We start from the raw sequence: 26,652 nt of genomic DNA on the forward strand, positions 1-26,652 counted from the left end.
AGAAAGACAGAGAAAGAAGACAACACAGACGGATAGATGTATATATATATATGTAAGCAGATAAACAGATGGCTGAAGGGCAGACAGACTGACAGAGAGAGAAACCGATCAATAGATGGAGGGAAGGATGGATGAACAGATAACTGAATGGATTGATGGATGGGCAAACAGACAGATAGATGAACATATATATATATATATATATATATATATTCCCGGAAGAACAGTCTGCAGTACGTATAACCTCACAACCTGTTACTGTATCAGAACGAGTGTTTCAGTATATATAGTGTGTGTGTATGGTGTGTGTGTGTGTGTGTGTGAGTGTGTGTGTGAGTATGTATAGTGTGTATAGTGTGTGTGTGTGTGTGTGTGTGTGTGTGTGTGTGTGTGTGTGTGTGTGTGTGTGAGTGTGTATAGTGTGTATAGTGTGTGTGTCTGACCTTCACAGCGTCTGGTTGGCCGGTGAGTAAAGGCTTGTCCTCCGTGATGGCGATCTCCTGCATTGCGGTCGTCATGACGATTCCTTCCTGTTTCCTACAGGAAAACACAGAACATACATATATATTTAATATATAATCACCTTACTAACACACACACACACATATATATAGATACAAGCTTCTCTAAAGTCCATGGGGACCTGAGAGACTCTACAGGGGTTTAATCAGCATTTTAATTAGAATCTGCAGAAAGAAGTAATTAGCATTGAAAGAGAAGAGAGAGAGAGAGAGACAGAAAGAGAGAGTGAGTGATAATATTGTTCCTCCCTGCAGTGGGTTTATTATTCATGTAGTGACCTTTCTTATCTGACCATCTCACAGCACGCCCCATTTAACACTGTGTTAACTGGTCATGTGTATATATATATATATATATATATATATATATATATATATATATATATACATACATATATATACACATGGTGGAGTAACCCTGCTGGGTTTTTAATCACAGTTTTAATTTCATGCATCTTGGCATCATGTTCTCCTCCACCAGTCTTACACACTGCTTTTGGATAACTTTATGCTGCTTTACTCCTGGTGCAGAAATTCCAGAGCTGTATATAAATAATCATGAGCGTGTTTTATAATCTTACTACTTTTAGGTTTTAAAATGTATGTAGATTAGTTGTCTGTTTTAAAATAATTGTGTTTGTTTAAGTGTCTGTGTGTGTGTGTGTGTGTGTTGGGAGGCTGCCTCAGGGAGCCTCTGTCTCTCCATCTCAAACGGGAACGATTAGTCATCACAGCATCTCTCTCTCTCTCTCTCTACTTCTCTCTTTTATTCCCCCCTCTCTCTTTCTACATCTCTCTACTTCTCTCTTCATCCCTCTCTCTCTCCCTCTCTCTGTCTATCTCCATCTCTCTCTACCTGTCTTCCTCTCTCTCTTTCCCTCTACCTCCCTATATCCCTCTCTCTAACTCCCTCTTTCTCGCCTGTTTATTTCTCTCCATCTCTACCTCTACTTCACTCTCTTATCCTCCTTCTCTCTCTCCACCTCATTTTCTCCCTCCCTCTCTCTGTCTGTCTATCTATCTCCACCTCTCTCTCTACCTCTGTCTTCCTTCCTCTCTCCCTCTCTATCTCCATCTCTCTCTATTTCTCTCTCTACCTCTCTTCTTCTCTATCTATCTCTCTCTCTACCTCTCTATCTCTGTCTTCTTCTCTCTCCCTCTACCCCGCTGGTTTGCAGTGAGTATAAATCTGTCAGATTTCTGCAGAGTCACCAGGACGTGTGCTCAGGTGTGTTCAGGTGTGCTCTGCTGCAGCTGTGTGAGGGGAGTGGCCAGCAGGTGGAGCTGAGAACACACTCAGGTGGAGCTGAGCGGATCATCAGTACAGATTCAGCGGGGAACGGGTCTGAGCTGAACTCGATTTAATCCATCTCTCATACCGCGCTTTCACACTGACAGAAAAACAATCATTTCCTACGGAAGTGCACAACTGAGTTGCGATTTAGTCAACTTTATATAAATGAATTATTACGTCCATTTGAAGGAATGAATTCCTCTTTTCAGCTTCTGCTCTGTGATCTTTTGATTCATACCACACTTTGTTCATATCCCATTAGTGGAGGATCTAAAAAGGATTATAACTACTGGTTTTGTTCTTTCTGTTTAATAGAAAGCAGACAAACAAGGGGAGACATGATCGACTTGTTCCCTGCCAGTGTGAACACATGGTAATACTACTTTCCGATCCAATTTTTTTCTAGATTGTATCCTAATTAATGTAGTTGGTTGCTAGTCATTAGTGCAATTAATGACTATTTTAGTAGTCAACTAATCTGCCGATTATTTGTTAAATTTTTTGTCCTACAATCGTGCATGTAAAATAAAAGTTGTGCTACATTTAACCGTTGTTAATCTGTTGCAGAGCAGAACTAAAAGAAGCAAAAGAACTTTAAAGAACGGCATCCTTGATTTTTGGTCTAAACGTTCCTTTTAAAGAGCAAAACCCAAACATACTCAAACAGAGTTCAGAAATAAAGGCCTAAAATTAAATAGCAACAAAAAAGCAGGGAGCTTTTTTTTAGTCTGTAATTTAAAACAGGTGGTAAATTCTAATGTTATTTTGCTTTTTGTGTATGTGCGTGTGTTGTTGACAGACACATCCAAGAATAAAGAGGGATAAAGTGATGGAGGAATGGAGGGATGGAGGAATGGAGGGATGGCTCGCACAGAAAAACATAGGGACAAGAATCTGTGGGTCATGTGACCAGAGAGCATTAATAATCTCATACGCCACCAGCGCTACTCTTAATCTCAGACGTCTTCACATCCGTCTCAGCACCACTAATCTCTCTCTCTTTCTCTCTCTCTCTCTCTCTCTCTCTCATCCTTTTGTCTTCTCTCTCGTTTTCTCACTCTCGTCCTTTCTTTCTTACTCTCTTATCCTCTTCTCTTGTTCACTTTCTCTCTCTCTCGTTCTCTCTCTTTTCCTCTCTGTCTTGTTCACTCGTCTTCTAACTCTCCTCCTTTCTTACGTTCTCTCTCTCATCTTTTCTCACTCACACATTTTTTTTCTCTTTCTCTCTCATTCTCTTGCTTTCCCTCTCGTTCTCTCTGTCTCTCATCCTTACTTTCATCCTCTCGTCTTGTCTTCTCTCTCTCCCTCTCTCATATCCTCTCATATATCCACTCTCTCTTACCCTTATTCTCTCTTTCTCTCTCTTGTTCTCCCTCACTCTCATCCTTCACTCTCTCTCATCCTCTGTCTTACACACTCTTTCTCTCTGCTTCACTCGTTTTTTCTCTGTCATTCTTTCTCTCTCTCTCATCTTCTCTTTTTCTCTCAGTCACTCTCGTTCTCTCTGTCTCTCTCTCTCATCCTCTCTCTCATCCTTTCTTTCACTGTCTCCTGTCATCTCTTTCTCTTTGTCTTACACTCTCTCATTCTCTCTTCCTCTCTCTCACACTCTTGTTCTCTCTCTTCCTCGTGTCTTCTCTCGTTTTTCCTGTTCTTTCTTACTTTCTCTCATTTGCTTACTCTCTCTCTTTCGCTTTTTTCTTTTAGTCACTCTGGTTCTTTGTCTCTTATTCTCCCTCACTCTCTCATCCTTTTTTTACACTCTTCCTCTCTCATCCTCTCATCTTCTCTCTTTCATTCTCTCTCTTACTCCCTTGTCCTTTCTCTCTCTCTCTCTCTCTCTCTCTCTTTGAGTCTGTGTGTTTTAGAGCGTGTAATAACGGCTAAACTGAGCAGAGGGGACCGTCTGTCGCTGGAGAGAACGACAAAAACGAGAAAAAACTAAAAACAGACTGAAGCTATGATTCATTCACACTACCAGTTACAATATTAGTGTCACGTAATGACCCAGGCAGGGAGACGAGGAGGCGGACACAAGTGCAGGTAGGGCGATATATAAATAATTTAATAAATAAATAACAAAGAAACACTGAATGAGGAACACGAAACAAAGATACACAAATAACCATAAACCAAAACAAATCAGAGAACATAAACTTAACCAACTAGAGAAAAAGACAATAAATAAACAGGGAATATATACAATGGAAATAAACTAGAAAAATAAACACTAAGCAGGGGTATCTACAAGGAACTAACTGAAATAAACAAGAGACTAGAAACATAAAACTATAGATAAACACAGACTAAGGGCGCGAGGAACAGAGGCTATGAAACACAGAGAGACAAACGACAGGGGAAGGTGCAAAGACCGACGGAGGACAAGGTGGCAGAGGAGAGCTATTTATAGTACATAAAACACACTAGAATTGGAAACACCTGGGGAAGGGGTGGAGCTACAAATTAGAAACACATGGTGGAAATCTACTGACAGGAGACACAGAGAGGCACAGGTCACGTGGGGAAGACACACAGAGACACGAAACAGGGCTAAGACCTGACAGAAGCCTCCCCCTAAACGCGCAGCTCCCGAGGCGCGTAAAAACGAACCCCGGGGGCTGGCGGCGGGGAGAGGCCGGGGAAAACAAGAGACGAAACCGGGGACTGAAACGGAGACAGGACAGAGGACAGAGACTGGACGGGAGACTGAACGGGGAACTGAACAGGAGATGGAGACTGGATGGGGAACGGAGACTGGACAGGGAACTGGACGGTGGACGGAGACTGGACAGGAGACTGGACGGGGAACTGGACAGGGAACTGGACGGTGGACGGAGACTGGACAGGACACTGGACAGGGGACGGAGATTGAACAGGAGACTGGACGGGACTGGACATGGGAACAGGGACGAGGACATTAACAGGGACAGAAACAAACACTGTAACTGGGACGGGAACAGAGACAGAGACAGACACGGGTACAGGGACGTAAACAGAGACAGGGACCAAAACAGGGAGAGACATGGGGACCAGAAACACGGGTGGGTGCCCAGGACTGGCAAATGTCTGAGGGGAAGTCCAAGGAGCCAGCCTGGGCACAGTACTGGGGACAAAGTCAGGGGACCTCGGTGCCTGCCTGGGTACATGGGACCTGGGACCAAACAAAGTTCCGGGAGCAGGAACCGGTGGGGTAGTGACTCTGGCAGCGGGCGCTGGAGCTGGCGGCGCGGCGACTCTGGCAGCGGGAGCTGGTGCTGGCGGCGCGGCGACTCGGGCAGCGGGAGCTGGTGCTGGCGGCGCGGCGACTCGGGCAGCGGGAGCTGGTGCTGGCGGCGCGGCGACTCGGGCAGCGGGAGCTGGTGCTGGCGGCGCGGCGACTCGGGCAGCGGGAGCTGGTGCTGGCGGCGCGGCGACTCGGGCAGCGGGAGCTGGTGCTGGCACGGAGACTTGGGCAGCTGGCTCTGGCACGGAGACTTGGGCAGCTGGCTCTGGCACGGAGACTTGGGCAGCTGGCTCTGGCACGGAGACTTGGGCAGCTGGCTCTGGCACGGAGACTGGAACTGCTGGAGCAGACACTGAGACTTGAGCAGCTTCAGCAGACACGGAGGCTGGAGCATTTTCAGCAGACATGGAGGCTGGAGCATTTTCAGCAGACACGGAGGCTGGAGCAGCACGCACAGCAGCATATGCAGAGTCTAGAGCGGCAGGAGTTCGGGGGCGTGTCTCAGCAGCCGAAGATGCCTCGTAGGTGGGCGTGTCTGCCGAGTGAGTTTCGGAGCTGGGCGTGTGGAGATCAGGTAATGCAGCTGTGAGGCCTGAAGCCGCGGGCGAAACAAAAACCCGGACTGGATCCGCAGCCTCGCCGGCAGAGTCCACAGCAAGCAGCGCGGGGCCGCCGGTAGAGACCGGCACGGGAAAAGTCTCCATAACAGTCCTGGAGCACGGCTGGGTTGCCGCGGAGATAGTCCCAGAGAGAGGCTGGACTGCAGCGGCGAAATCCAGCCCCGCAGCCGCCATGAAAGCCAGCTCCTCAGCCTGAGGGGCTGGCGCTGCAGCTGTGGGGCTCAAGGCTGCGGTTGCCGCAAAAACCCGGACCGGATTTTTACTCCCTCCGGCTGAGTCCAGCGCGTGGAAAGTCTCTGCTCGCGGCTGGCTCACCGGGTTGGAGGTCCTGTAGCGCGATTCGGCAGCAACCGCGGGGAACACGGAGCGCGGTTCGACTGCCATCGCGGAAGTCCCGGAGCGCGGTTTCACAGCGTGCGCCTTTGCCGCGGGAGAGGAGAGTGTCTTGGCCGCGGGAGGAGCTAGCTTTGGAGGCGCCGGGGAAGCTAACGCCTTAGCCACCGGGGAAGCTAGCTCTGGAACCGCCGGTGAGGAGCGCACCTTGGCTGCAGGGGAACGGACGTGAGTCGGGACGGCCTCTGGAGCTGTGCGGCCGAGAGCCGGGTAGAGCACCGCCCCTGGGGGAAACGGTAACGGAGCACGGGCCGGTGCGGGGTAGAGCTCCTCTTCGTCCTCGGAGCTGCTGGGAGCGCACCCGAGAAAGTCCCACGGGTCCCGCTCCTTGAGCCTCGGGTACACGGAGGTACCGAGGCTCAAAGCACCAACCCTCATCGCCCCCCCAAGAAAATCCTCCCCGGAAAAGGGGTCTTCTTCCGGCTGGCGGGACCCCTTAGAGCGCCTACCCCGAGGCCTGCGGCGTCCTTGAGGCCTCGAGGTGTCCTGCGCCGGGGTCCCGCAAGGAGCACGACGAATCGCCATTCTGGTGCCAGTCCAGGCAGAACCTGCTGTGTCCATGTTCGGTCGGTCTTTCTGTCACGTAATGACCCAGGCAGGGAGACGAGGAGGCGGACACAAGTGCAGGTAGGGCGATATATAAATAATTTAATAAATAAATAACAAAGAAACACTGAATGAGGAACACGAAACAAAGATACACAAATAACCATAAACCAAAACAAATCAGAGAACATAAACTTAACCAACTAGAGAAAAAGACAATAAATAAACAGGGAATATATACAATGGAAATAAACTAGAAAAATAAACACTAAGCAGGGGTATCTACAAGGAACTAACTGAAATAAACAAGAGACTAGAAACATAAAACTATAGATAAACACAGACTAAGGGCGCGAGGAACAGAGGCTATGAAACACAGAGAGACAAACGACAGGGGAAGGTGCAAAGACCGACGGAGGACAAGGTGGCAGAGGAGAGCTATTTATAGTACATAAAACACACTAGAATTGGAAACACCTGGGGAAGGGGTGGAGCTACAAATTAGAAACACATGGTGGAAATCTACTGACAGGAGACACAGAGAGGCACAGGTCACGTGGGGAAGACACACAGAGACACGAAACAGGGCTAAGACCTGACAATTAGCCATATATTACTGTCTCTCCACCTGTTAAACCTGCAGCTCCAAGCTTGGGTTCAGACTGCAGGTACACCGGATTAGTTTATCAAATCAGATCTGTTCAGATTATTTGCAAGTGATCAGATTAGATTTGCATGTTTTCATTCAATGTAAAAGCAAGATACAGGTTATCATCACCCAATAAACAAAAGAAGAAGAAAAACAGCTCCGAGCGAATCCATCATCGTACTGATAATGACAAAATGTATATACATAGAGTCTATGTATATATAGATCTATGTTATTATCAGTACAGTGATTGCGGCGCTCGGAGCTGAAGCTAGTAGCGTTATGGGATGTAAACAGTGGGGCTTTTTAAGTTATTAATGCCTTGTTTTAAATGTCAGGGCTCTCCTTACCTGCCTCTTAAAGGGAATGACTAGAATGACTAGACAGAACTACAGCTAAACATGAGATTTAAAAGGCATTTAAATGTCCACATGTTGTTTAAACGTGAAGAATACTGATATTTAGTGAGTAAATATGTAATCTGTTGTGTTTGGGCGCTTTTGGAGACACAGACCAAGTTTCTTCAGTCTCCAGCACTTTGTGTAATGCGGTACTGTTACAAATTAAAGATTAGCCGACAAAGAATTTTGTAGATGACAAATTTAAATAATAGATATTGTCGATTATATCAACTAATCGTTGCAGCCCTACACGAAGCGCAAAGCGTAAATGACCAGTGCACTATAGAGCGCTATAATATATAAGGCTGCTTGTGTAGTAAAGTGAATTTTTCCAAAGTCACGCTGTCCTTTTCTGACCGGAGGAAGATAAAATGCTGTTAAAAAATGCAAATTCACCCACAAAGCGAAGGCACACCATTAAACCGACAGAAAGCTCATCTGTACCATTTTGTCTCCCCATAAATCTTAATTTCGCTCCACAATAAGGCAGATAAGGATCTTCTAAAGGGAAGCACATTAGCTGTAATACTAGTCAAAGCAAATCAGGCCATCCGCTGCACCATCTGATGTGTAAAACAGATATTGGCAGTCGGCTGCCGGCCGGACAAAGGACAAATCGATGCATCGACCAACTGCAACAAGATACATGCATAACAAATAATTCACTGTTTTATACACCAGCACAACACACACACACACACTCAGTAGTGCCGGGCGAGCTCGGCCAAGGCTCGGCCACATGGCACGGCTGTGGAGACCAACTGGGCAACAGCTGGCACTTCTCCACAAGAACAGGAAACGGCCACAGAGATTACAAGAAGCCCCAGCGGTGCCATGCTAGAGGTGGGCATTTAAATGTGTGGAGCTGGCATATCAAACTCTAACACTACCTTCATATTCACGTTTAAAAAAAAAAAGGTTCCAGGAAGGTCGGACTCAACGTTTCTCACAAAACCTTCCAATCTAGGCAAATACCTAAAATAATAAAAGCTCTAACTTCACATTTCGTTTTTTTTCTACCCCTCATCACTAGTGATTCCCCTAAACAAGAGGGGTGAAGACTAACCCTGCGTTCACACTGGAACGCGACGAGTCGCTTGTGTCGCCCAGCGTTTGTCGCTTGTGGGCGTGTCAAGCTCAACGCCCGCGTTTATCATGGTCCAGCCTCCGACAAGAAAAAAGGCACAGAAAAGGAATCACTTGGCCACTTTATTCTACAGCTATAACTCCCAAACTTGCTGGACTCTTGGGCGTTTCTGTGATTTAACTGCGCTGGAAACGCAGCCGTTCCCACAGATTTATGTGGGTCCACCCCGTTCAACAGAATGAACCGGGAAAGAAACTAGAAATTCAGAGAGCAGGAGCTTGAGGACGTCGAAGCGCCTTGTTTGTGATTGGTCCAAAGAAAAGCTAGGAGCCAATCGGGTTAGAATGTCGCTTCACCGCGTCATAATTCATTTGCATAAAGTTGAGAAAAATTCATCTCCGTGTCGCTTGTCGCCTCTCGTGTGTCGCGGCGACAAATCGCGCCCTGCCATAGGAAATGAATGGTCGCCTGTCGCTTTCCAGTGTGAACGCAGGGTCACACAGGCTTCCTCCTGATCCACATCACCCTAAGAGAGAGAGCAAGGCCAACTGTGCTCTCTTAAGGCTCTGGTAGCTGATGGCAAGCTGCATGACCGGGATTCGAACCAGCGATCTCCCAATCATAGTGGCAGCTCTTAAGACCGCTAAACCACTCAGAGCACCCAATGAGAAGGGAAGAGTACTTTTAATGCAGGTTAATGTAAATACATTGCTGAATGATAAAAAATTAAAAATACATTTTTAAGTTAAATTTGTTCATTTCTGAAGAACTGTCAGAATGCAGAGAGCAGTTACATCCAACAAGCCATCTAGATCATACAGAAAGAATCATAGGGACTGCTGCTTTAAGCAGCATGAAGTTATCCAAAAGCAGTGTGTAAGACTGGTGGAGGAGAACATGATGCCAAGATGCATGAAAAAAACTGTGATTAAAAACCATCAGGGTTATTCCACCAAATATTGATGTCTTAGCATTTTCTGCAAATAAATGCTCCAAATCACAATATTTTTATTTGGGATTTGGGAGAAATGTTGTCTGTAGTTTATAGAATAAATGTTTAGGGCGGGGTCATGTTGCTGTTGTGGTGAAGCCCTGTGCTGGAGGAACGTTATGGTGTGCTGGAAGCAGCAGTGCATAACCGTAATGATCTTCTCTACCCATTTCCTGTTCCTGCAGAGCGATGCCAGCTGTCGCCCTGTTGGTCACGACACCCACTGTCATGCAGCGGTGCCCTCACTAAAATAGGTACAATCCCTGTTAATGTGATATTTCATTACGGAGAGCATTCAGTGGTCGGCCATAACATTAAAACCACAGAGAACAGCACTGATTATCTGCTTTTATTAGCACTTTAATTGGGGTGGATTGGGACACATGCTCATTTCACTGTTTATGATTAAATCAAGGGTTTAAAAAGAAGTTTATGACTTTTATTTTATTTTAAAATGTCTAGTTGTGTCTCTAGTATGAATTAATGCCAATGTGGGAAAAAAAATTGCTCCAGTGATCTGGTTTAACACTGTTTTAGTCCAGTGGAGGAGTGGGTGGGAAGAAACAATAGATTTCAGCTCTTGCTCATGAATATTCATACTTGCAAACATATATCACCTCTGATTGGTCAACAGCACTGCAACACCAGGTGGCAGCGAGACGAACAACAGTTAGAAACATTTTTTTTTAAATAAAGACATTTTTACACTAATAACAGTCTTTGCAGTGTCATATGTTTCTTTACAACATGTGTAATAATACCCTGCTAAGTGTAGTTCAGACACTGACCTAGCCTTAGAGTGTCTGTAAAACACAAATCCACCAGAGATCCTATTTAAACCTTACACACAGAGTAGTCCAGGTCCAGAAAGTAAAAATCACCTACCTATCTCAGTTGTACTTGGCTGGTGGTGTTTTTCCTCCATAGTTTCTTAGCTCTGAATTACTGGGTAAAGTATATAAACACTGATGTGTTATTCACACAAATAACACAGGAATGAACTGCATGCTGTTCAGATCTGATGAGATGGCGTCGCCGCCCGGCTTCAGCTCTGTCTGTGGGCGGTCCCGAGCCGAGGTGGGCGTTGCCCTGAATACTAAATACTGAATAATTAACGGGTTGACGTAGACATGGTGCTTTTCTTGATCGACTCTGAATATGTTTTTTCTGATTTTTTTCTTTTACTAGCTGCTGCAGACAATGAGGAAGAAGTTGAGGAAGAGTTTCATCATGTGCAGCATCATAAACAACTCAGAGAGACCTGCTGTATTTCACAAACAACAAGAAAAGGTGGATTTTAGCGGAGGAACACCTTTAAAACGTACAGACTGTCACTGTATTATCACAAAGATCTTAACATAAATATGGAGAAACATCAAATTTGAGCCACCAGACTGTATATAAATGACATTAATCACTAGAAGAATAAATTTGAGCTCCTTACTTGTAATAACAGAATGTGCAGCTTGTCTGAAAGCAGTTAAAAGCAGAGTTTTTCACATTTTTTTTTGCACAGTCAGGACATTTTTAGTGCTAAAAATGTACACAAAAACATGCTCTTTCTTACAGGACACACACACACACCTGAACGAGCCCTAGTTGCGAAGCGATAAACAACCCTGCTGGCACACTTTTCCCTCCCTTTCAGCTTCCCAGGGCTTGTTCCCATGCCAGCTCCTGCCTCACGCCCCCTTTTCCAGCCTTTCTCTCCTTTATTCTGGATCAGGCAGAGATCTGACCCCCTTCATTCAGCGCCCTGCGCCCCCCCCTGTCTCAGATAAGCTTCCCTCCAACTTCAGCTCAGCGCTGAAAACACACACAGCGACTCCTGGAAACAGAGTCCTGTAAACACAGACAGACAGACAGACAGACAGACAGCAGGAGGAGAAAAACCCCAGTAAACTCCAGCTTTCAGAGACAGAAGTAATGGTGGTTTTATGTTTAGAGGACACAGACAGGTACATTTATGCAAATTAGTTCTCACCTCCTCTAAAAATAAGAGGAACACTATCACACATGGGCTGGCAGTGGGCTTCGAGAAACAGCTCAGAGGCTTATTTAATATACAGTCTCTAAAATAAAGCTTCGGGTTGGGGGTGGATGTGGTGGACGCTGGAGGAAGAGTGAATAACCTTCACGTTGTGAGCAGAGTATCTGCAGGTACGAGTATAGTAAAAGTTTAATAAAGTAAATTAAGACTTTTTAATACCACTGCAATATGTCTACAGTAGTGTACATTTTTTTTTTCGGCAATAATATCGCGATATTCAACAATACAGGAAGTGACGTCACCAGCCCTGCCCCCACCCGCATGCTGTCTCACGACAGACCTGACCCTGCCCGAGCCCAACCCATAAACTGTCATTATGAGCCCGACACGACCCGACCCATAAACTGCCTGTTTTCGGGCTGTTTGAATGAGCGAAATCTGTTCAGAATGATGTTAATAAACATTGCAACACTGAAGAAGTGCAGACCTATTATTTAATAAAAATGTGTCAGAACAGCTACACACAGCGCTGCAAGTCAAAAGTGCTCATTATTAATTCTTTAGAGAGATTTATTAGAGAGATTTATCAGTTAATCTTCCCACTTTGAAGTGTTCAGGTGTTGAGCTACTCACAGGTAAAGGCTGTGTGGAGTTTATTCCACATACTGTATCTCCTGTTTCACTACAGAACACGTGATTTTATGTCCCTCATGCTCATATTCTAATCCTATACAGAATTCTGCAGCTTCCTCAGGGTTTTCTGTAGCTATTTTGTGGTTAGCACGAGCGCTAAAAACAAGAACTAACGCCACGGACTGCGAGGCTCCGCCGCGCTGCCGCTGTTGTGTCGAATCCGACTCCCCGCAGAATCCGGCTCCCCTTCGTGAGCAGGATTTCGGCACAACACCGCCCGCTGTAAAACTGCTGTAGTGGACACAGCGCTAATAAATTAATTTACAAACACGAAAACGAAGGGTATTCTATCAATAATTTCAGTTCGTTTTAGTTAGTTTTATAAACTCTCAATACAGTTTCAGTTAGTTCACTTTTTTTTTACTTTTAATTACGGTTTCTATTAGTTTCAGTTAACGAAAATGTTTTTTCACTTTCAGTTTTCGTTATTTCGTTCGTTTTCGTTAACGACAATACTTGGTTATTTTGCTATATTGTGATGATCACGCCAGAGCTTTATATAAAATAACAAATAGCATTAAAAACAGATGCCTACATCCGTCTCAGACTATTTTCTGGAGCCCGACCCGACCCTAAGCTCTAATCCAGACCGACTGAGAGCTGAGTGAACGCTTTAGAGTCAGCCAAGCACTCCACACCCGAGAAAAACTGCAAAACAACAATAATTAAGCATTTAAATGGCCTTTTAAAAGGTAAATAAGAGATAGCATTTTCTGTGATTAAAAGCGTGAATTCTGGCTGTAACTGGAAATATCTGTGCAAAGTTTTGGACATACATTACCTAAAACCTACATGAGAAAAATAATCTGAAGGCTTCCAATCTCGCAATAAACTGTAACAGCTGTGCACCCGGGGCTGAGATCTACAGCTTTACAGATGTATCTGTGAACAGGAGGTTCTGGAGGTTTCCTCTGGAACGGACACGGCTGCAGGCTGAAAAAACGTGCCCTTGCTTCTGGAAGGACTGCAGCGACTGGAGGAAAGAATATTTATTGGAGGTTTTAAATCAGGGGAGAAACTCAGCCAAGAACTTATCAGAGAAAACCCAAACAACTGTTCAGCAGAAGAAGGTCAGGCACCGCAGGAGAACCGGGAGCGCCAGAGCAAGAGAGAGTGCGAGAGAAGAGAGGAAGTGATTACACTGAAAAAAATTATGCAGAAAATTTACTTTAAAAAATGTTTCCCAACTTTCTGCATTTGCTTTTTTAAATAAATTTAATTTCAGATAAATTTAAGTAACTTCAACTCGGTTTCAAGACTTAAATGTTGCACAGAGTAAATAAGTGAACTGAACTTCAGTCAATCCTTTCTTTTAGTAAACTTTACTTCATTTATTTTTACTGAATCAATCCTTTCTTTTAGTAAACTTTACTTCATTTATTTTTACTGAATCAATCCTTTCTTTTAGTAAACTTTACTTCATTTATTTTTACTGAATCAATCCTTTCTTTTAGTAAACTTTACTCATTTATTTTTACTGAATCAATCCTTTCTTTTAGTAACTTTACTTCATTTATTTTTACTGAATCAATCCTTTCTTTTAGTAAACTTTACTTCATTTATTTTTACAGAATCAATCCTTTCTTTTAGTAAACTTTACTTCATTTATTTTGGCTGAATCAATCCTTTCTTTTAGTAAACTTTTGAGTGTGAACTTTTGAGTTGAAGTCTTGAAACCGAGTTGAAGTTACTTAAATGTACATGGAATTAAATTTACTTAAAAAAAGCAGAAAGTTGCAAAACTTTTTTTTTTTTTAAGTAAATTTTACTCATCATAGGTTATATAATGTAGGGAGGAAGATTAGGATGCATATGATCGGAGAGAGCGTTGTGTAGGAAGTGAGGAAGTGTGTGAGAGCGTTAAGCTTTTACAGGATTATTATTACGCTCTTCTTCTTCTTGCTCCTCTTTTCTCTAACTCTCGTATTTCCCCCTCCCTTCCTTTTCCAACTCTCTCGCCATGTTGAGATTGACCTTCAGCACAGTAAGGAATACTCCTCCCTCCATCTTAATACTCTCTCGCAGGCTTGTTTCTCCTGGTTCCTGCGCTGGAAGTCGAGGAGCTGATTCCTGGTGCGGGGGTTTCTGGTTAGCGAGGGATCGGGCGGCGTGCCGGGGGGCGTTTAGAGTTGCAGGCCATATTTAGGTGGTTATTAAGGACGTATTTTTAGGTCTTCTGTTATGAGACACTTGGGCGTGCTACACGGTGACATTTTCGGACATGCTGGAGGTCAGAGAACATCCTAAGTTGTCTGTGAACGTGATTAATCGTCCCACAGGGTCCTCTCTGCTGCTGCTTTCTCAGTTCATGAGAGCCTCACAAAGTCACGTCTTAAAAGCAACACCAGCCAAAAATAAATTATTATAAATTATATTTTTAGACTCTAAGAAATAAACATGCATCTACAGATTGACGGTTCTTGATGTGATGCCAGAGAAGAACCCCTTTTAGCTCCATTATCTTTCACACACTGGAGTAGAACCATCAAATCGATTATGATCGGTTTCTATTTTTAGTTTGCAGAAACAAGAAACGCACAGCGAGAGTCTCGTAATAATTATGCAACACTTGAAGGACACTCTTATCAGATTAGACCTTCACAGAATTAGCAAATTAGCATGCATGCTAACTAAATGTGAAATAGAGAACCGTGAGCTTCATCCCACGTCTTCAATACCTGGCGTGAGCACGACAGCTAAGAGTGCTATCTGAAATTGCTACTACAAAGTTAGCACATCAGATGCAGGCCTCGTCCACCACTGATACCCATCATTAGCACAGTGACAAAAAGCCACCATGTTAGCACGCTGGCTACAGTCCTCACCCCACAGTGTATTAGTACGGCAGGAAAGGGTCTTGTCCAACATCACTACCATGTTATAACATGTTAGCACGCTGGCTAAAGGTCTCATCCCACATTGTTACCAGTGTCTGCACACCAGCTGCAGGCCTATTCCACCACTGCTACCACGTTAAAACATATTAGCGTGCTGGCTACAGGGTTCGTCCCATATTGCTACCACAGTTTTAGAACTTTGTTAAGACTTAAGGTATGCTGTAGTTACACCACAAGAGAGAGCAAAGAGAGAAAGAGAGAAAGATAAAGAGAAAAAAAGAGAGAGAGAGAAGAAATAGAGGAAGAAAAGGGAGGAGAGAGACCTTTTCCCAGTCAGTGTAAAGTAAATGTCATGTAGAATGTCACAGCGCACTGTTAGTGTGTGGAGGTTCACTCAGGCCAGCTGAGAGGGTGTGTGTGTGTGTGTGTGTGTGTGTGTGTGGGTGTGTCAGTAGTGAATGAAGTACCCAAACCATGTATTTAACTTAAATAACTAAAGATACTATAGGTAAAATATTGCTCCATTAAAGTACAAGTCCTCCATGTAGAAATCTACTTGAGTAAAAGTACAAAAGTATCTACTTTCAAATGTAATTAAGAAAGACTACAGGCTGATAATACTCAAATCTGAACGATGAAAGAGCTAGCACTTAGCGTGGTTAGTGGGTAATGCTCATGCTGCTCCAGCAGTGCTAGCAAAGGTTAGCAGCAGAATACAGGTCGATAATTCTCACCTCTGAACAGTGAAAGAGCTAGCGCTTAGCGCAGTTAGCAGCTAATGCTAATACTGCTGGAGAACTAAACTGAAACTCCAGTATAACTCTGTACTTCAGTACTTAATACCTGACTGGTAGAATTCATAGAATTCAAGAAATAACCGGATTATAAGGCGCACTGATGATTTTTAGGGAAAATGAAAATATTTTAAGCGTACCTTTTAGTGCGAAAAATACAGTACTACTCAATAAAAGAACAGAAAAATAATATTTTGTCTAAACAGCACGACAAAAAGAGTGTTCGAGGGAATGTGCCTGAATTATTGTGTGCTAAAAGCTTTGAAGCTCATTGAAATCAGGTTATAAATGCCTTTACACACAAACACAGTGTGTGTGTGTGTGTGTAGACGTTAGCCAACACATTCTCCAAAGGGACACAGGTGTGTGTTCACTGGAGTTGAAAAGGTGAAAATGTTCTACCCCACAGAGTCATTGAAATCATGCACACACACACACACACACACACACACAAACACACACAAACAAAGCCTGTTCGCTCAGCTATGCAGGGTAAAGGTATTGACAGACTGATAATCCTGATGGTACTGAGCGTGAGCAGCGTGAGCTGCAGCGGAAATGAACAGTGAATTATCTTATCTCAGGATATTGTGTGTTTTCCAGACTGTGTTTTCTTGTTTCTGGCCATGTTTTTTGTACAGTGGTCCTGTTTTTTCCTACAGAAATAGCAGGAAATAGCAGCAAGTTGTTTGTTTGCTTTCCATCTAGGTCTGTTTTAGATTAGCCAACAGCACGAGCATCCTGGGAATGTCATAAATACATTTATTGCCTTGCTAAACATTCCACATTTTAAAAGTGAGTATTCAGTAGGAGTAGGGGTGGGTGATATGGCCCTAAAACAAGGTATTTTCACAACAATGATAACCATACTCTTGGCGATTTGACAAGACATGGAATACTAATAATGCACTTCAAATATCACCATATATCAAGGATTAAAGTAAAATAAATGATACTGGACAGATCTGATAATTAATAATCTGTCTCTAGTAGATATACAGCTCTGGAAAAAAATAAGAAACCACTTCAGTTTCTGAATGATCAGTTTATCTGATTTTGCTCTTTATAGGTTTATGTTTGAGTAAAATGAACATTTTTGTTTTATTCTATAAACTACAGACATTTCTCAAATTCCAAATAAAAATATTCTCATTTAGAGCATTTACTTACAGAAAATGAGTTTTCAGACCTCAAATAATGCAAAGTAAACAAGATCATGTTCATAAATATTTGGTGGAATAATCCTGGTTTTTAATCACAGTTTTTTTTTTTTCATGCATCTTTGCATGTTTGATGGACCTGGTCACCAGCATGCTAATGCCATGGTTGTGATGTTGGATGAATGTGGATGCCAGCATGCTAATGCATGCATTTGGCTGCAAAGTTGGATGAGTTCGGTAGGTATTGCGACAAGCAATGATGTATAACCTGGTTGACAGCACGCTAACGCTGTAACAGTGATGCTGGGTGACATCGGTCACTGGCATACTACCTTCGCGGTTATTAATGTGTCTAATAGTGAAAATGGGACTTTGGTCTGAAACTTAAGATGTAAAACAGCCCTGGATAGCAAATAAAAGAGTTTCTTCTCTGTGCAGTCTGTCTATTCCTGTTTTTATTCTGTAAAGTCATGCCTAATTAAAACCCTGTGTTTGCAGGTGTTAGATCATCCGACCACGCTTTCACTTCTGTGTCTCTCTCCTTGTCCGTCTCTAATGGAGGACAAGAAGAGCTTGGATGAAGAGAGATAAAGAAAAGCACCAGCCACCATGGAGACACCGAGAGGTGCCAAATCAGCCCTTGCTGTCTTCCTCCTCCCTCTCTCGCCCTCCCTCGCTCCATGTTTTCTCTGTTTCCCACGGCAATGGAGAGGCATACATCACTCCAACTTTAAAAGAGCAGCTGAGTGGAGCCAGTGTAGCAACAGCAACAAACACCTTCCCTCCGGCTTTCATCTCTCGCTCTTCAGCTGCTGCAACCTACTGTGATCCTTCTGATCTCGCCTATTGTCTATTCAAAGCCTAACACACTTCAAAATCTGGGTCACACCCATTCCTTCTTGTGTAATACATACAATATGTACAGACAAAGGTATCTAGTAGCGTATTTTTCAGCATTGTAAGGCTTAAAATATTTTAACTGTCCCAAAAATCGACAGAGCTCCTTATAATCCGGTGCTCCTTATGTATAAATTCTATCAGTCATCTATTAAGGAGCAGTAAATGCCACTCCAATGAAGTACAGAGTTATACAGGAGTTTTAGCTTAGTTTGTCGATTATATCGACTAATCGTTGCAGCCCTAAACTAAAGAGAGAGAGAGAGACACAGACAGACAGACAGACAGGTAGACGGCGCGAGCGTCAGAGAGAGAGAGAGAGAGAGAAACAGACAGCGAGAGTTAAAGAGAGAGACAGAGAAAGGCAGTACAAGTGCCTAACCCTACGTTCACACTGGAAGGCAACAGGCGACCAATCAAACTCAGATTTGCTGAGTAGCATCACAGTGCTAACGCTCGGAGAAAAGCAGCGCAGTGGCTCGGTTCTGATACATCAGCTCACAGACGCCCTGTGCTGATCCACATCAGTGTAGGAGTGATGTGGGGAGAGAGCGACATCTACTGTACCCACCCAGAGAGAACAGGGCCAATTGTGCTCCCTCTGAGCGCCGGCAGCTTGATGGCAAAGCTGCATGAGCGGGGGTTCGAACCTGCGACCTCCCGCTCATAGTGGCAGCACTTTAGACCGCTGGACCACTCGGCGCCCAGAGTTTTTAAGTCTTTAAAACAAATAAAGAATAAATATCAATGAGAACGCGTGTCAAACTTTGACTTAAGTACTGTGCTTCCTGCAAAACGGAATTTGAGAGGGTTGCGCAAAGTTAAACGCACCTTCGCAAACTCACAAGATCGTATATTTCCTCTGGTTTTATTTGCCTGTCGTGCAGTTTCTTCATTCACTAGGTTTGCCATGCTTTCATGTGCTCAACACTCACTGTTTGTAAAACCAAGTGAAAGTTGTCGCTGCAAGAAGTTTGCCGAGGCCTTAACTCTGCTACTCTGTCTCTTCACTCTCACTCTCACACACATACACACTCACACACAAACACACACACACACATACGCACTAAACGGGCCACGTGGTCGCGACCTTGACGCCTGAGAACTCTTGAGTGGGAACAGATGGAGATAACTTCATACATGCAAATGTGCTCCTTCCTCACGCCCGATGTTCCAGTGCAGGAGCGAGAGAGGTGACTAATCAGTAAATAAATGGCTTTACTGACACCAGGCTTTCAGAGCTAGCCCTGATCTCCTCTTCCCAGCGCAGGCCTGGAGGATAAAGCCTGGAATCATCTCGCTTTTCAGGCTCCTGTCACTCAGCCAAGAGGAACTCCCCCGTATACTTCAGCACACGAGACCTACCCGCCTCTGCTCACGTACGCAAGCCGAGCGGCAGGGATAAAAACGAGTGAATGGACAGAGAGCGAAGCCCACGGTCGGGTAAAAATAGCCCGTATGGAGCGTCCAGAACCGGAAGATGCGTGGGAACAGAGGGGTTATTGTGCTGCCTGGCCCGAGGAGACCGTGTCTGGAGCCGGGCCACGAGCAGAGGAGTTTGCAAAGTCACCTCGGTCACGCTGCCGCTGCGCCAGCCAAGCTTTTCCACGTTGAAGCGCTACGCTCGTTTTCTTACCTGAGGAGGCAGCAGGATACTATGATTTATGAAGTGTGTCTTGCGTGTTATGCTTCTTTCTCAAAGCCAGAGGCATTTGTTCCAGAAGTTCAGCGCTTTTGTTGGACTGTAAAAGCTTGCGAAAGCCCACTAAACCCAGCACAATCTGTGGTACACCAGAACATCATTAATACACATTTTATTTACACAGTGGAGGTCAATCCAAGGCAGTGGAACCATGCTCTTGTTACAGTAAGGCCTACTGTAATACATCCTGCAGATTCCGTTCTGCTGAAAAAAAAAAGAAACCACTTAAAAATTATGGATTTCTTTGATTTTACCAAATTAAAAACCTCTGGAATATAATAAAAAAAACTGTGATTAAAAACAATCAGGGTTATTCCACCAAATATTGATTTCTGAACTCTTAAAACTTTATGAATATGAACTTGTTTTCATTATTTGAGGTCTGAAAGCTCTGCATCTTTTTTTTTTATTTTTCATTTGTAATTTGGGGAAAACGTTGTCTGTAGTTTCTAGAATAAAACAACAATGTTCATTTTACTCACTGATTTTACTGATTCAGAAACTGAAGTGATACTACATAAATAATACACTTCTTTCCATAGAGAATACAACTATTATCACAATACGAATTTCTTAAATTCATGATACTACTGTTGTGATGGAAGGTGTTTATTGAAATGATTCATAATCAATGACGTGTGATGATTCATAAACAATGACGACTATTAATGATATTACTTTTTGTTCCATGCGATGATAATGTGTACTCAGGAGCATATCTAAGATGCTGAGTGAGAGTTTTTCTATCTGGGGAAAGCAGTGTGTGTCTATGTATATGTGTGTGCTAAGGAATGCACGTCACGGATTGTTCTGTCTACAATTCTAGCGCCAGGGTCATTTTTCCTTCTGCTTGCGGTGTTTTGAGAACCAGCCTGATATGCTCACTAAGGGATTATGTCATACCACCTGTCAGAAGAAGTTGACGTGTCACAATGGTGGCACTGTGCCCATAATTGGGAAGTAAGATAGTAAGGGTTGGGAGGATCTAAGGTATAAAGAGAGCGTGGCACTCTTGCAAGGCAGGAGTTCACTCTGTATTCATTACGTGTGGCTTCTCAATAAATCTTGTTACTCATTCTGATCAAGACTCAGAGACTCTGAATATTTCTTTCTTCCTGTCATTATTTTCCACCACACTGTTACACAATATAGTTTTTCCTTATTTTATCACACTCTACTTACAGTATATGGGAAAACTACTACTATACACTGATAAACAACACATATATCTTGAATCTGCCTCACTGGCAAAACAAATCCAGCTGAAACAGACCTTCTGAACCCCGTTACTCTGTCATCACACCGGCGCCCACTGATACAGTGTGTGTATACGATACCAGCCAGGCCTGCTATACATCAGCGTACACTCCGACTGCGGCGCCAATATCTGTCACATCGCTTTTTTTACCCCCCTCTCTCTGACACTGCCCTACTTCTGACCAACAATAAAGACTAATCCCGCGCTGATGTTACGTGATCAGCGTCTCTTTATCCGTTCATTAGGTCGTCAACATTTCACTCCATTCCAAGACGTAGATCAGATTTACTCTTACTGCTGTTACACAATAATCTTATCTTTCTCCAGTCTTTATTCCACTACTGCGAAAACCTTTAACTGAGACGCTTAGTCATCAACGTCGTGATTCAACATGCTATTTAACTATACTATAGGAGTAACCCTGCCCCTGTTATTATAATTCTTCTTGTTATAATAGTCAACACTGTGTACAAACTTGTTACTATCACGCAATTGACGCTACTTAAAGTAACAAGAGGATATCAGAGACTTATGCCAAGCTCAGACTACACAACATTTTTGTCCCTCACAAATGTTCACTACGTCAAATTAAGCAGTTATTTTAGTTTTGTATCGTACTCGGTGAACTGGCAACACTACACGTTACACGTCACCGGCCAATCTTCGTCCACGTCCTTGCGTGAGTTCGCAGGTCATCACGGGGGAGGAGCATAGAATCTGACGGTTACGGCTACCCAATCAGGACATCACAGACAAATTAAAACCCAATACTACTCAAAGCTTTAATTTAAAGCCATAGTGTTTTATATTAAATGTACTCCTAACAGTACAGTTACTCACAGACCTATATTAAAGCCCAGTCATACAAAAGATAATAATAAAATAAAATAAATAAAAATACTTTAATAATAATGCAAAGAAAGTCCATATTCATAAAGTTTTATGAGTTCAGAAATCAATTTTTGGTGGAATAACCCTGTTTTTTAAACACAGTTTTTTATTATGCATCTTGGCATCATGTTCTCCTCCACCAGTCTTACACACTGCTTTTGGATAACTTTATGCTGCTTTACTTCTGGTGTAAAAATTCAAGCAGTTGAAGGTTGAATTGTACTCAACTCTGTGTACAAACTTGTTGCTACTATTACGCAACTGGCGCTACAAAAGGTTACAAGAGGATATCAGAGAGGAAAACAGGTTTCATACACTTTTTAAAACAATTAATTTCCATTATTTTTCTTTGATGGCTTTTCCATGCCTTCAACACACAATCTTTAAAACACCAGTCTGCTAACCACGCTAAGCACTAACTCTTTGGCTGTTAGAGGTGAGTATAATCGGCATGTAATCTGCTGCTATCTCCGGCTAGCACTGCTGGGGCAGCATTAGCATTACCGCTAGTGGTTAGCTGCTAATGCTAAGGCTAATGCTCCAGCTTAATGGAAATCTGGAAATCTAAGCCTATTGTAGATAAACAAAAGCGCTTTACTAACCAAAATAATCTGTTTTTAGGAGAAAAATCTGTGTAGATTGACTTGTTTGAATTACAGTTTTGTTTATGTAGCTTATAATACAGTGCACCTTATAGAGCGGAAAATATGGTATGTTATCGACTTATGGTACAATATATGTACCTTAACTATTTTTGCTGACCTTTATTAACCCCCACAATGTTTACTTGCTAAGGATAGCCTGGTACAAATGAGTTTTATATTCCAAACAATATTATGTACCAGTGGGTTGGGAAATGATTGGATTGGCTGACGCAAAAAAGTGTGGAATAAATGCCAACAACAAATATACTGCCCTCGTGATCAACATGAAGTTCAGAGGTAAGTGTGGCACCCAAACAACTCTTAGCTCCCATAACATTGAGCAATACCCGAGCAGCTGTACGAACACACCACACACACACACACACACACACACACACACACACACACACACACACACACACACACACACACACACACACTCCGTGCCAGACCTAAATACGTCCTTTAATTTGTGTGGTGTTTCCAAACAAGTCTGAATGCAGAGCTGCCACTCCTCTAATAACGGAAACCCAACACCACAACACAAGGCTACAAAACAACACAACACAACACAACACAACACTAAAGCACACATCATCGAGACCCACAACACTACACTACAAAGCTACAACACACCAAACACCATTACAACACAATGCTACAACACACACACTCACAAAATCCTACACACAGTACTGTGACACAAATTAACACTACAACACAAACACACACAATGCTATACAACAGTAATATGACCCAAAAACTATGCACAACACTATGACACATAAGACTACACTACAACGCTATAGCTTACAACACAGCACTGCAACACAACACAACACACAACATTATGACACAACACTAAAACACACATACACACAATGCTACACACAGTACTCACACACAAATAAACACTACAACACAACACTGACACACATCACTGAGACCCACAACACTACACCACAAAGCTACAACACACCAAACATTACTAAACAATGCTACACAACACAGTAATATGACCCAAAACAACTCTACAACACTACAATGCTAACACACAACACTATGACACAAAACGCTACAATACGACGCTACAGCATACAACACAATGCTACAACACAGCACTGCGACACAACACTAACAGAACGCTACAACACTGAGACCCACAACACAACACTAAAACTCAACACTGACACACATCACCAAACAACATTACGGCGCAATGCTACAACACACACAACGCTACACAACACTATGACAACATAGCGCTTAACTACAATGCTACAGCATACAACAAAATGCTACAACAACACTGACAAAAACACAACAACTATGACACAATGCCACACTACTATGCTATGCCATAAAACACAACGCTACATAACAACACTATAAAAAAACAAAGAGACTACACAACACTGAAGCAACGCAACAACACTGAGACCCATAACACTAAAACTCAACACTGACACACAATGCTACACAACACAGTACTATGACACAAATAACAAATCAAAACAACACTAAAACATTTAACAGTAAACTACACCACCACAGCATACAACACAACACAGCACTAATATTGCACTAATATGGCACAACACTACACGGCTACACAACGCTGCAACTCACAACACAATGCTAACACTAAACCTACACAACACCATAAAAAAACAAAACTACACTTCAAGATTTCAATAAACACTAACATAAGACACATAACACAGCATTACAACACAAAGCTTAGGCACACAGCACAATGCTACAACACAACGCTTCTGACACACAAAACCACACAACATAAGACTACTACACACAGCACATTTGTGTGGCTTTAAACACTGCATGACTCAGTACACACTGCAGCTACAGCCAGAGGCTCAACAGTCCAGCACTGCCTTCACCCCGTCAGTGTGAGAAGGGAGAAAAGAGAAATACGGCCAAAAGTATTTGGACACCTGTCTATAGTTACTGTTATATATTAAATTAAGCGTATTATAAATACATTTATCCTGCTTTTTTATTGGATAGAACACTAATATTCCAGAAAACAAAGCTCCTATTTTAAGTTCTATTTTAATGGCTGTATTTCTTCTTTTACAAAAACTAGACACACACTGTAGATGTGTGTGTGTGTGTGTGTTGTGTGTGCATTTGCACATCTGTGTCAGTGCCAGCATTTAATAAAAGAGTGTCCACAAACATCTGGACATGTAGTAATGTCACAGCTGGAAGGAACGCCCTGTTAAACCCACGGCTTGTTCAGATTCTTTACTCGTTTCTGGGGTTTCGTGTTGTTTTGTTTCCGCGCCCGACACACCTCTGACTGACATTGACACGCATTTCTCCTCGCAGGACACACACACACACACACACACACACACACACACACAGAGCCAAGCCAAGCCAAACACTCGCTCCATGCTCCAAATGAAAACACAAGAAAAAGAAAAGGAAAAAACATGGGAGAGAAGCTGAGCACTGAAGGCTTCTTACTGAGATTGTGGAATCGACTCTTTTTGCAGACGATTCACTGATTCAACTGACTCAACTGATTCATAAATCAGTGGCAACTCTACTTTAATAAGAAGAATCTATTCAATGGATTTCTAAATGTTTCACACAAGAATAATACAGTGAAATAAGAGTATGCGTTATATATTTCACTCATGATCCAAAAAAATGGTTGCACCCAGAAAGAATCAACCAACAGACAAGAAATTTGGTGGGTAGGTTTGACATTGTGAGACATACAAATGAGCCTGTGCCAGAACCATTGGCAGACGGCTGCATGACGCAGGGCTACATGCACCTAGACCATTGCTGCAATGGTGCCGTGCCAGACTGTAATCTTTAGTGATTCTGTACGTTTACAGGCACTTTTTCAACCCAAAATTATATTAATTAGCTCTTTTCTGAATGCACACTTTGGTTAGCTATACCAACAGGACAATGCTTATCCACATACTGCAGCTATACATAAGCTTGCCTTGAAGACACAGATACTATGCTACGCTATGCTATTGGCCACGATATCAACACTCAACTGCATGAAAATACTTGAACTGCACAGGATGAATTATCACAAAACACCTTTAAGAACTTCTACAACATGCCAAGATGTATTTTTGTATTCCAAATAACACACTATTACACAAAAGCATTTTTTTTTAAAACAGTGCACAAGTATTTGAAGTACGTTTATGTTACCTAACACTTAATTTCCAATAAAAGGTTATTGTGATATAAAGCAAAGTCTCTTAACAAAGTGATACTGTTGTTGTGGAATAGTGTATATACTGTGTTTTAAATACAGAAAATATTGAAATTATCATATTTTTCATTATTAATGTTAAACTGTTTTAGTTGGACACTTTTACAACATTGGAATACTGGGAAACTTTGGAATATTTGATAAAGTAGTGGTTAGATTAGTCCACTAAATCAAAAAATATATATATTTATACAGCACAAGACCGATCACCATGTGTGTTTTATATATTAATGTGGCTTTTGGCATAAAACTGTAAAACATTAGATACAATGTTCAGATACAATAAGAGTGTTTATTTTTTTTGCATGGATGCTGCAAACACGGCTTAGTACACAACACAAATTTTTGATTCAGAGCAGTGAATCAGTTCATATGAACGATTCACAACCAGTTCAACATTACTACAAATGCAGCCTTCTATATGTATATATTTTAGTGTTTTTTATATATTGTCAGACATACAAATACAAGCAAAAACATTAAAACGCATTCTCTCATCAGGTCTTGGTTATTTAGTGACTCAATCGGTCAGGTTGGTTATAAAACACATTCAAATATGAATATCGATTCACATTAACGACTCATTTCAAATAAAGAGTAAATAACAACATAACACAAATTCTCTCCACACATCCGGGTTATTAAGCAACTGAATCTGCTACCTCCATGCGTGCACGTGTTTGGATAATGCTATATATGTGCAGGCTATAAACTCGATTCAGAAAAGCGAACCGATTCAAATGAACCGACGAAATGATTCAGTCATTCGCGAGTCGGTCGCTGCTGTCAG

At 42.6% G+C, this 26,652-nt stretch overlaps 1 protein-coding gene across 1 annotated transcript in view; it reads right to left on the reverse strand.

Moving 5' to 3' along the window:
- ndrg2 (NDRG family member 2) overlaps positions 1–26,652 on the reverse strand; it is a 42,888-nt gene that overhangs the window by 14,050 nt on the left and 2,186 nt on the right. The window contains exon 2 of the mRNA XM_049472136.1: positions 444–537. Within this exon, the coding sequence (XP_049328093.1) occupies positions 444–518 (75 nt within the window). The 5' untranslated portion in view covers positions 519–537. The remainder of the gene's footprint in view (positions 1–443; positions 538–26,652) is intronic.

Source organism: Astyanax mexicanus, chromosome 25 (assembly GCF_023375975.1).
Source record: "Astyanax mexicanus isolate ESR-SI-001 chromosome 25, AstMex3_surface, whole genome shotgun sequence".
In the NCBI taxonomy this organism is placed as follows: Eukaryota; Metazoa; Chordata; class Actinopteri; order Characiformes; family Acestrorhamphidae; genus Astyanax; species Astyanax mexicanus.